This window comes from Morone saxatilis, unplaced genomic scaffold, assembly GCF_004916995.1.
Source record: "Morone saxatilis isolate NCDOM2014 unplaced genomic scaffold, NCSU_SB_2.0 Contig18, whole genome shotgun sequence".
In the NCBI taxonomy this organism is placed as follows: domain Eukaryota; kingdom Metazoa; phylum Chordata; class Actinopteri; family Moronidae; genus Morone; species Morone saxatilis.
Window position 1 is genome coordinate 15,850,805 of NW_023339740.1, and position 11,463 is coordinate 15,862,267.

Here is an 11,463-nt window from a genome sequence, read left to right on the forward strand (position 1 = left end):
GCGAGTTGCAACTACACTAAATCCTACACACTTTAATATTTTGTCAATTAAACATGACCTTTCTACTAGAAGCATTTTTGCTGGTGTGCAAGTACTACAAATGGTTTTTTTTAGGCAAAACTGAGGACATTAGATGTATGTGTAATCAAGTATCATTTTCAAGTTTCATCATTTGATAAAATTACCATATACATAATATTTGTGTGTGGGGAGGTTTGTGACTGGACAGGATGAGCCTCAGTTTCAGAGAAAGCTCTTTTGCAGACCACTGTCTCCCTCTAGTGCCTGCAAACATGCAGTATTTGACTTCCCATTGAGGGCCTCCTTACAAAACAAAGAAACAAAAACATCCCCTAAGCAACAACAACAGCAACAACAAAAGCACAGCAAGTGTTCTGTGTCCCAAATCCATATTAAGCATTCTGGAGGTATACAGATTTTTCAGGAACTAGTAAAATAAAATGCCACAAATGTAATAAAGTAATAAAACTCCACATTCAAATCCATTACACAGATATTTCTACAGTGCTGAGGTTATACCACACACTAAACATTTCTCAGATTATTTTATATATATATATATATTTTTTTGGACATGCAGTTTAAGCCAACACACTCACCGGAGAATAACCGTCCACAACAGAACAAATCCTGGTCCTCCACCTGCTTGTGAACCACAATTTGAGTATCTCTTTAACATCAACTTTCAAGTAGTAAAACCACTTGGTATTCTCATTGTAGCTCGATTGCACACCAAACTCTTCCTTTTTTTTTCTTTCTCCTTTTATCTCCTATTTGACTCTGAGGAATCTGGGACACTTTCCACGACTTTGCACGGCATCAGCGCCTCTAAAGGGTATTTGAGACATTCCAACATGATCCCATAATTAAATAAGACTGTTTTTTTTGCGTGTAAATTTTAATGGGTGTACATGCTCGCATAAAGTTGACTATTGCTTGTAACTCCTTTCCTCCACTATAGCAGAGAATACACTCTTAAAATGCACCAGTGTTTAGATAATCATATTCTGAATATGATCCAAAACAGGATTATTTCAAGGATATATTGTGTATACTTATTGTCTTAAGATAGTATGATAAACTCAGAATTGTCACATTGTCACAGAAATGTATTAGTTAAAAATAATGTTTTTAAGACCAGGAAAACACAAAATGAAGCTATATCATGCTATTATTTAAATTAGACTGTGATAAATTAAAGTTGACTATCACTCATTTCCTTCATTATCACAGAGACTGATTACGTGCAGAATATTATCCTCGTAACATTGATAGTTAAACACTGGAAAGATTGATTAGAATACAACCTGTGCATTTTATTATCATTTCCCCCTATGGTTTCCTGAGGACAAATGTTTAAATCTTCTGCCTATTAATAAGTTAAACTTTTTTTCATTAACTATTAGGCTGTTTCAAAAGATAATATAATCTGAAATAGTTTTATTTACCACTATTTGCACTTATGTGAAACTGTAAAGACACCACAAGACCACCAGATACTAAATTAAGAGAAAGCTTTAAGAGAACAATGAGACAGAGAAAGGTGAGAAATCTAATCCTCTGAGTAGGTGCTTTTGTTCCTTTTGTTATGCAATGTGAGACGAATGTGAAGAGAGGGAAACTGCAGCTTTGTGGCAACTGAGTCCATAAAGAAAACACATATTACTATTGGTTCATGAAATGAATGAAGCAACTATGACCCAGCGCCTTCAAATGTATTTTACAGAACAACAAGGGGGGAACAGATGTGCTACATGTAAGTGTGTAGCCAAAAGATAAAGAAATGTAGTTATCTGTTTTATCTTGGCAAACAGACAAAAACTGTGTGTGTGTGTGTGTGTGTGTGTGTGCTGTTTTATTGGTTTCCATTGGTTCTAAAGAAACGACTGATTATGTTGGTCTCAGTGGCCACTCCTCAGAAACCCATTTCACTCAACTTATTCCAGGAGAGAGGCTGGTGTTTTATTTCGAAGGCAACTGTCAGAGGAGGAAACACTCCAACTGCTGAAGGTAATTTGTGCATCTTTTAGTTTTGACTTCTAATTATATAGTATATTATATTAAAATGTAGCTTATGTTTTCCTTTTATTTAAGGCATTAATGGGTTATTTACTGCACTTATACACAAAAATATTTAATTTAAGGCAAAAATTATGAAAGGGCATATAAAACCATGAATATATAGTGTGTCCCATCATCATCATTCATTGCTTTTTCTAAAAGATGTATTTGCTATATGTATTTGATCCTAAAGAATCTTAGGAATTTTTTGAAATGGACCAAAGACAAAACTCACAGGTGAAAATGAATCTGATGAACCTTGGAACCAGACCAGGAGACACTCAGGCCAAACCTCAGGAGAGGGAACAGTGGGGCAGTAAGGTTGAGTTCATTCTGGCCGTCGCTGGACACATTGTTGGCCTGGGAAATGTCTGGAGGTTTCCATACCTTTGCTACAAAAATGGAGGAGGTAAATCTTTGTTGTTGTGGCCAGGTGCACATCATGTACAAAAGGTTGTGCTGTAGCTGGCTTGCCAAGGATTAAGTTCAGTTAAGAGTTGGCTTGTAGGGCAACATTTTTTTAATGCCAGCAGAGGAAAAAAACTTCAACTCCATCAGTACAGTTTTAAAGTAACTATGATTTCTTAATAATAAATAGTTACACCTCTTTGACAGCTGTATGACCTTAAACGACAAGCTTACTATTAATTAACAGATCCTTTTGCTACATAAGTACATTTATCTTTATAAATAACTATTTGTGTGCACAAATGTATCCAATTTTATCAATGCTTTCATGAGATATTTCATTTTTCTTTTATCTTAAAGGGGTTTTCTTCATACCTTATGTTTTGTTTTTGTTCACCTGTGGCATCCCACTCTTCTTCCTCGAGACATCTTTGGGCCAGTTCACCAGCCAGGGTGGAATAACATGTTGGAGAAAAATCTGTCCTCTTTTTGAAGGTAAGTCTTCACAGTGATCATTTTCTGTCAGCTACAAAAATAAGAAAACTGTGTGATGTTAAGAAAAAACTCACCATACACAACTGCTTATGAACACAGTTTAAAACTGCTGTTTCCCTCATACTTCAGTTGAATTAGACCTTTTTCACAGCACACATTTTGACATGTCATAGCAGGAAAAACAGGTGTATTTAATAACATTAACAATTGCTGCAAACCCACTAATTATTGCTGGCTCACTGAAATAGCTTACTGCTATGAAAAGTCGAAATGTCTGCTGTGAAAAAAGTCAATTTCCGTAGTTATCTATTATTTTATTTTTAGTTACAATGAGGAAGTGGAGGTGAAATACTACAGTAGCTCCTCCTGCCAGTGCCTGCCTATAATTCTTTCATTCAGCTTTCAATATACATGAGTCTATTACTACAACTTTTTAACATCTTTAAAATCTGATTATTATTGTTAGTGTGTAGTACTTTTAAATCATCAGCAGTGTTTGCAGTAGGCATTTGATACTAGCTGACTCCCGTGTCTAGTCCAGCCATGTAACTGTGTGAATGTGATGAGGGCATTGCTCTCAGTGAAAAATTCACCTTGTTTATTCATATATATGGATATACTATACAACAACAATAACCCACCATTAAATTATGAGCAACTGAACAACTTGCCCCAGGAGGAAAAACAAATGCCATCACTTAGGTTTGCTATGATGTGTAAATAGGCATCTGTTTGCTAACTACCAATACCACGATGTAGAAATACTCCATTACAAGAAGAAGTAGTGATATATTATCAGAAAAAAATTCAAAAGCAACGTACTCATTCTTGATATTCTTTCTTGCCTTTGTTTGGCCTTAGTGCCTGGCTCTCTGTTGTAATTTGTAATTTTAATCTGAGTATCCTGCTTTGTCTGCCAAAGCACTTTAGTTTAAGTATGAAGAATGAAGTAGCATAAAATGGAAATACTCAAGTAAAGTACAAGTACCTGAGATACTGTACTTAAATACAGTATCTGAGTAAATGTACTAAATTATTTTCCACATGGCAATGATATGTCAAACGTGTGTGTGATCTTGTTGTTAATATGTGCACCGAAGTGGCCAAAAACAATACCTTGCTTGCCGCTGCTTTAATGTATTACTGACATACAGTTTATATTTAGACATGATCTTTGAATCATAAATTGGTGTCAATTTTGATAGCTTTCTCAGCAACAAACATTAACAGTTTTTATTGGTATTACAATATGAAATCTCCATCTTTCTACAGGCTTAGGTTACGGAAGCCAAGTGGTTGTTTTGTACACTGGGGTGTATTACATCATCATACTGGCTTGGACGTTTCTTTACCTGTTTTCATCCTTCAGGTCTGAGCTGCCATGGGCAAGCTGTCACAACAGCTGGAACACAGGTACCATTGTTTCCAGCTATGACATAAAACTGTGCAATGAGTTCACCTTGTTAACCTCTCTTATATTTTCATGTAAGACGGCTGTTTTGAGCAGGGTCACAATCAAACATCCGCTCTGCTGTACGGAAGTAGCACATCTTCAGTTGTCGAATTTTGGGAGTAAGTACTGTAGCATGAGTTAAGGCGTCATATAAAGACTGCTGCTTTTGTTGTATTATTCCTTAAAAAACTTTGTTGCAGGAGGAGAATCTTGGGCCTGTCCAGTGGAATTGAGAAAATTGGTAACATTCGTTGGGATCTGGCCCTTTGTCTACTTCTGGCCTGGATATTGTGTTACTTCTGTGTCTGGAATGGAGTGAAAACAACCGGAAAGGTAATGTTGTAATGTCTAATTTCATGTAAATCCTGTTCTCACAGTATTTAATCTTAAAAAGTGACACAAAAATTATCTGTTGGTTCTGTCTTAGGTGGTCTACTTCACTGCCACTTTCCCATACGTAATGTTGGTGGTGCTGCTTGTTCGTGGTCTTACATTACCGGGGGCCAAAGATGGAATCATGTTCTACCTCTACCCAGACCCATCCCGCCTTACTGATCCAGAGGTACAATCTTTCCCTTAAATCTTTTCCCTTAACCAAGTGCTTTGAATGTCTGAATATAACCATAAGCTGGTCTACAGCTAGGCTAGTGGCTCTGTGTGGAACATGATTATTCATACCAATTTCAAACAACAGGAGTTCATAGATTCACAAATTTTGTTCTTTTTTATGTAGGAAAACCATGTTAAAATAATTATCATAGCAGAGTATTTTTTACTTACTTTACAATGAAGTTTAATCCGTTTTTCATATAGGGCTAATTTGAATATGACTATTTTACAACTTAGCAGATACCTTAAAACCATTTAAAAACATTTCCTAATGAGTAGATATTAATAGTATATGGTATACATTTAACTTCTATGAGATTTCCATATTTAAACCCTAAACTTAACATATATTCATCCAAATCAGGTATGGATGGATGCTGGCAGCCAAATTTTCTACTCCTATGGAGTTTGCACAGGTGTTTTGACGTCTTTAGGAAGTTACAACAAGTACAGCAACAACTGCTACAGGTTTGTATTTTATTTATCTGCACTCACTGCACTCAGTTCAGTTTTGTTCAAACTACTTATTGTAGTTTGGATTAGAGCACCAGTTTACTAATGTTTTGTTTTTCTTCCCTACAGAGATTGTGTTTACCTGTGCCTGTTAAACAGTTTAACCAGCTTTATAGCTGGCTTCGCCATCTTTTCTGTGCTTGGTTTCATGGCAAAGGAACAAGGTCTGGATATCTCATTGGTGGCTGAATCAGGTATGGAGGGTTAATAATGCTTTACAGAACTGCAGAGTGATACAGTTTGAAGTGTTTAAGAATATATTTCTTTTTTTTCCATGCACATTTGCAGGTCCAGGGTTGGCATTCATAGCTTATCCTCGTGCTGTGGCTCTAATGCCTCTTCCCCAGCTCTGGGCTATTTTCTTCTTTGTTATGATTATCTTCTTAGGATTAGATAGCGAGGTAGGACCATTCATCAGTTTGGAATTGAATACTTACATTCAGACACCGTAATACATTACTTTTGAATTAATACAAAATAATCTCTTTAATCTTTTCATCACTCACTTTTACAGTTTGTATATCAAGAGGCACTTGTCACAACAATCTCCGACATGTATCCTGCCTTCTTTCAAAACAACTGTCGCCGTAAACTCCTTCTTCTTGCCATTTCTGTTGGAAGTTTCTTTCTTGGCCTTCTGATGGTCACAGAGGTGAGAGGTGAAAACTTTGTGAAACTGATTTCTCTAATAAATTAGACTTTGTTTACAGTATATATCAATGTAATAAATGCAGCAAATGTACATTTTTTTAAATAAAAACAAGCAAAACAGTTACTGGTGAAGACATAAAAGAGAGAAGCAGATAACCTAAAGGAAATACTATGTAGAACCTTTTTATAATTGTACCTTGTTTGCTGTATATTCACATGATGATGACAACCTTGTTTGGGCTCATTTGAAGTACTATTCTCTCTTTGTATTGCAGGGAGGCCTTTACATTTTTCAGCTGTTCGACTACTATGCCTGCAGTGGGATGACACTCCTGCTTTTTGCTATTCTTCAGTCTGTCTGTGTTGGATGGATCTATGGTAAGAAAATCTTTTAACTTAGTAAAAGCTACCAGAGCCATTGCTGGATTCCCTTTATAAGCTCATGTAGTTTGTAAACCAGTGGCTCCCACCCTGAGGGGCCATGAGACAGTTAACAGGATATAAAGAAAAAAAATATGATACAAAGTTTATGTTTTCACGTATTGCTCTAATATCTGCTTCTTTTCATGTGACTTACTATGAAAATATTCAAAATAAACAGAATCACATGACTGGCATGGTTAACCTCATCATAGACAAATGCAACCAATGATGGAACATGTGTGAACATGTGGATGGACACTGCTTCATTTTAAGGGGTCACAGGCCATAAATGTTGGGATCCCCTGGTTTAACTCTGTTTAACTATTTTGAATGCAAGTTGAGATGTTAAAGTTATTAAAGTTACAAACTATGTGAGGCTGAATTTTTAGGAAAATTTCAATTTACTGGAAATTTTCTTAGGTTTGAATATTTCGCTCAATGTAAGTATTACTGTCTCCTCAGAGATGCATTGGAATACAAAAAGATACAGGATAGAAATGTAATCTTGTCTTATAGCAATTAGTTTTTTTCTGAAATTAGAAACAGCTGTGTAGACCATAACACTAACTACTTATTTTCTTCAGGTGCAGATCGTCTGTATGATAACATACAGGACATGATTGGATATCGACCGTGGCCTTTCATGAAATACTGCTGGCAGTACTTCACACCGGCTATCTGTACTGTAAGTATTGCCTGTCTTGTAACTTTGTTCACGTTGTATTAAGAAGCGAGTGTATCTGACAGCTGCCAGAGGCTTCTGTCCTGAAGGTAGTCCATGTCTCAACCAGATGGAAACCATTACCATTGATTGGGTGCTGTATTGCAACTCAAGGCTGTTCAATGTCAATTTGAATGATTTTTTTTAAGAATCTGTGTAAATTATTAGTTCATCACTGGCTTGTTTCTTCTGAAGAAATATTAAATTATAGATGATCTAAAGAACTTAGGTATGTGATTTTTTTTATCTGTAGCTGCCACCACATGTACTTTAAAAAAAAGATGAGACCAAGATTCATAATTCTCTTCAAGCTTTACATTTGCAAAAAATACAATTCTAGTGGCACTAAAGTTGCAATCAACCATGGGTGTAAAGATGGTACTTTGCACTGAATGTTGTTTTTGTAGATACTACAATGGAAGAACACAGGAACAAGAGATGTACCATTGTTTACTAATACAGTCGAAGTAAGGAAGGAAAGATCAAGTGATTCAGTTATAATTACCTGTATGACAAGCAGCAGTCAAAAATGCATTGATGATTGGTGCTGTTTTATCAGCAGGAGAAGATAAGTAGCACACCTAAGGTCAGATAATGGTACCAATTTCAGTGGAGCGGAACAAGAACTGAAAGAGGCTCTTGCTGCTTTGAATCAGGATGCAAGGAGTTCTGTCGCAGGTTGAAGTTTGACTTTTGATCTGCCAGCAGGTTCACAACATGGTGGTGTGTGGGAACGGATGATCTGCCTGGTACTAGTAGGTGCAGAACTGTGTACTTTTAAGGGTCGTGACCAAATTACGTTCAGTCGTGCCAAAATTCAGTACATGAAAGCGCATCTGGGTGAGAGAGTAAGGTAGGGTATAGAGAGAAAGATAGAGACTAACATTACATTTGCCCCTGCAGCTTGTTCAACTCACAGTGAGTCAGGACATGCAGACTTTGGCCAGGGCAACATGTCTAACCTGAGGAAACACTGGTCAAGAAAAAAATATATTTAAAAGCTGAACATGGGGTGTCACTATTGTTGTCAGGTGTTTTGACCCTGGAAGAGCAAAGGCTATATATTCTGTACAAAACGCAACACACAACTTCAGGTAACATCAGCCTAAAGTGAAATGTGTCAACCAGGCCATTCCTGGGTTGGACGCCTCAGGAGTTTAAGTAATAGGCTAAGCTACTTTAATAATACTTTCTCTTTCCTCTCTGCTTGTGTGTTTCTTTAGTGCACATTTCTCTTCTCCTTGGTCAAATATACTCCGCTCAAATTCAACAACACTTATGAATACCCCTGGTGGGGCTACGCCATTGGTGGATTCTTTACTCTCTCTTCAACACTCATGATTCCTCTGTGGATGCTGTACGCTGTGAGTGTCACTCCGGGAACACTGAGACAGGTACAGTCACATGTTGTTATAAACATATGTCAGATCAGACAATGTAGTTACTGTAGAACGGTTAGCAACTGAAAAGCTGAAACCTGAAAAAGGTATACATTTGTGACAGGTTAAATGAGTAAACTTTACCAAACTTTTTGTTGTAGTTGGTGCTTATTATTAAATATGCAGATGTTTCCATTTCAATAAATCAAAATCCCAAAAATTTGTAGTGTTTGCTGCAGTTTCCTTACCCAAATTCATTCTTTTCATGCAGTGTTAGGCATAAAACAACTTGGTCATGATTAGGGATCAGTCGTAGTTAAAAGAAACCCGTGTTAGTGCAACTGTTAGTAGGAAATGGGAAATGAACAGTGTTTACCCGTTAAAGTCTGATGTTTTGTTGACCCATCCAACCACCCACAAGCTCCATCCTCCATCCCTCTGTGGACCTTTTGGCTCTGTTTCTTCATTTGTCAGCCAAGAGTCATACTTACTACAGCCACTAAAAGACTTTCTCACTTAAACATAAACATGTTTTGGGACAATTGCTGAAACTGACTGATGCTGTCATTGTGTGGACAGTCTGAGAGATAAGTGCAAGCTCAAGCAAAAAGTAAACAAAACAAAAGTTTAGCTTTTGATTTTAAGCCTTGCCTGTCCATTATTGACAGTAAGTGTGTATTTTATAGAAAAAACATGATTGTAGTTGAGCAGATTCGTTACTTTACCACAGTCAACATACTGTGGACATTAATGGAAAATGATCCTTCTGTTTCTCCACACAGAGACTGAAAGTTCTGTGTACTCCAGCAAAGGACTTACCTTCTGCAACATTAAAGAAGACATCAAATAAAGAAGCATTTCAGACCTTCACAGGCTTGTACACACTGCGCACAGCAGAAAGTCCGGATGACAGAGGTGACAGAGCTCAGAGATCATCCATTATTTAAACTGCAAGAAAAAAGGACTGAAATGGAGCCATGAGGAGCGCAGACCATAGATTATAAGCTGTTTCACTTGTCAGTCAAACTGCCCCAGCCCCCGACACCAAAAAACACCAACAAAAAAACAAAAAGGGAACTGAGAAACTCTGAAGCATCCCACTATATTACAGTGTTTGCAGCATCTGTTAGCAGTGAGGTGATCTTCCAGGTTATTAATTTAGATATACTAAACAAACATTTCTATTTCTCTTGTGTATTCCAGCTGGCAGCATGTTTCTGAAAATAATATAGAATACAGAAGCTTTTGTTGTATCACGATTGTTACCAGGGAATAAATCAAGACGTCTAGGAAAAAGGTTATTCTAAGGAATTTAGCTGCCAAATAGTTTTCTGTATGTTTTTAGGTGGGAAAGAAATGTATAAACTGTGCTATATACACTATCTGAATCATTATAATTCAAGTAGGCATATTAATATTGATTACTGGAATTCCGTTAAATATTTATAGGATATAATGATATCTTTATTGGGTAAGAAACATGAAATGTTGAAACAATACCTGAACAATACTAACAATATTAACAATAACAGCAATAGTCTAAAGAACCGTTGGTATTATATTTTTAAATCATACTATGCTTAAATATATTAGATAATAGGAATGTAAATACAATGTGTTTAATACATAACTATAGGGTACATTAGTATAGTTATTCAGGAACAAACAAGAATCCTGAGGAAAAAAAAGAGGCATTGGATTAAAACGTATGAATGTAGCTACAAAAAATGCTGTTTATTTTTAAATTTATGATATTCCTGCTAAAAATATATAGGAAAATGTGTATATAAAATAGTTAATGAGGTGCAGAGAACACATTATTATACAACTGTACAATGTTGTGGGTATCACAAGTAGCAGACCACACCTGAAACTGAGAGAAACCTTGTTGAGCAGGCTGTAATTCAAGACAGTGCGTGTTCAGAGCTTTATTGAGTTTAATTAGAGAGTAATATAAAGCGTCACTGTTAAACCATTTTACTATTTAATTACAGTTAAGTGCACAGATTTTAAAGAAGGCTGGTAAGGCCAAAAAGTCATAGTGTGAATAAAAGAGAAATTCATATGGAGCCACAGTGTGCTCTCACATCTACTTCCAGTGATCAGCACCTCACTACAACCCTTGGTGTGTGTTTCTTTTCTATATTATAGCAATTGTTGCAGTAACATGACCATCAGAGGCAGCTCATTTCTGTGGGGACTTTAGTTATTTAAAGATGATTTTCTGACACTAACGCTATACTTTGACTGATATTTTCACTGTTTCACTATTTTGGTTTCTGTAAAGCACTGTTGATTTTTACAAGTGCTAGAAATAAAATATATTATTATGTTATTATTTTTTATTTGATGGAAGTACCACTTACAGTTTGACCTTATTGTTTATGAAATATCTATTATGACAGTACAATTCAATATCAGACACGTGATTTTCTGTTCAGCTGTTTTTACTACTCTTTTCTTCTTGACCAAATAACTATTCCCCCCCCCCCCATCTTCCTATACCAAAACTAAATTAGTATGTTTAGTAAGTAGTTCCCCAAGAATCCTTGTTCTTCTCCCTCATCCCCCCTCTATATTTCACAAAATCTTACAGTGTAATTTCCCTTAAAACCTATTTTTTTTAAGAGAGTCCCCAACAAAAAGGAGTGGGTTGCAATTGTTAAAGAAATATATGACATGGAAAAACTGACTTTTTCCCTGAACATGTGCATGGACAAATTCACTAC

The 11,463-nt window shown here is 36.2% G+C and overlaps 1 protein-coding gene across 1 annotated transcript; it reads left to right on the plus strand.

The window, feature by feature from the left end:
• The first annotated feature begins 2,295 nt into the window (after positions 1-2,295).
• Positions 2,296-10,043, plus strand: slc6a22.2 (solute carrier family 6 member 22, tandem duplicate 2). The gene is made up of 14 exons (XM_035661611.1): positions 2,296-2,491; positions 2,851-2,985; positions 4,258-4,398; positions 4,476-4,557; positions 4,639-4,771; positions 4,866-5,000; positions 5,412-5,515; positions 5,630-5,754; positions 5,849-5,961; positions 6,075-6,212; positions 6,487-6,589; positions 7,219-7,319; positions 8,579-8,749; positions 9,517-10,043. Exons 1-14 carry the CDS (start codon positions 2,296-2,298, stop codon positions 9,679-9,681), a joined length of 1,842 nt encoding a protein of 613 aa, XP_035517504.1. The 3' UTR covers positions 9,682-10,043.
• The last annotated feature ends 1,420 nt before the right edge of the window (positions 10,044-11,463 follow it).

Bases quoted from the DNA above. Each gene is read 5' to 3' on its own strand.
- slc6a22.2 (XM_035661611.1), top strand. From the start codon at position 2,296: ATGGACCAAAGACAAAACTCACAGGTGAAAATGAATCTGATGAACCTT. The intron at 4,399-4,475 runs GTACCATTGTTT...TTTTCATGTAAG, and splicing joins TCACAACAGCTGGAACACAG to ACGGCTGTTTTGAGCAGGGT. The intron at 7,320-8,578 runs GTAAGTATTGCC...GTGTTTCTTTAG, and splicing joins TCACACCGGCTATCTGTACT to TGCACATTTCTCTTCTCCTT.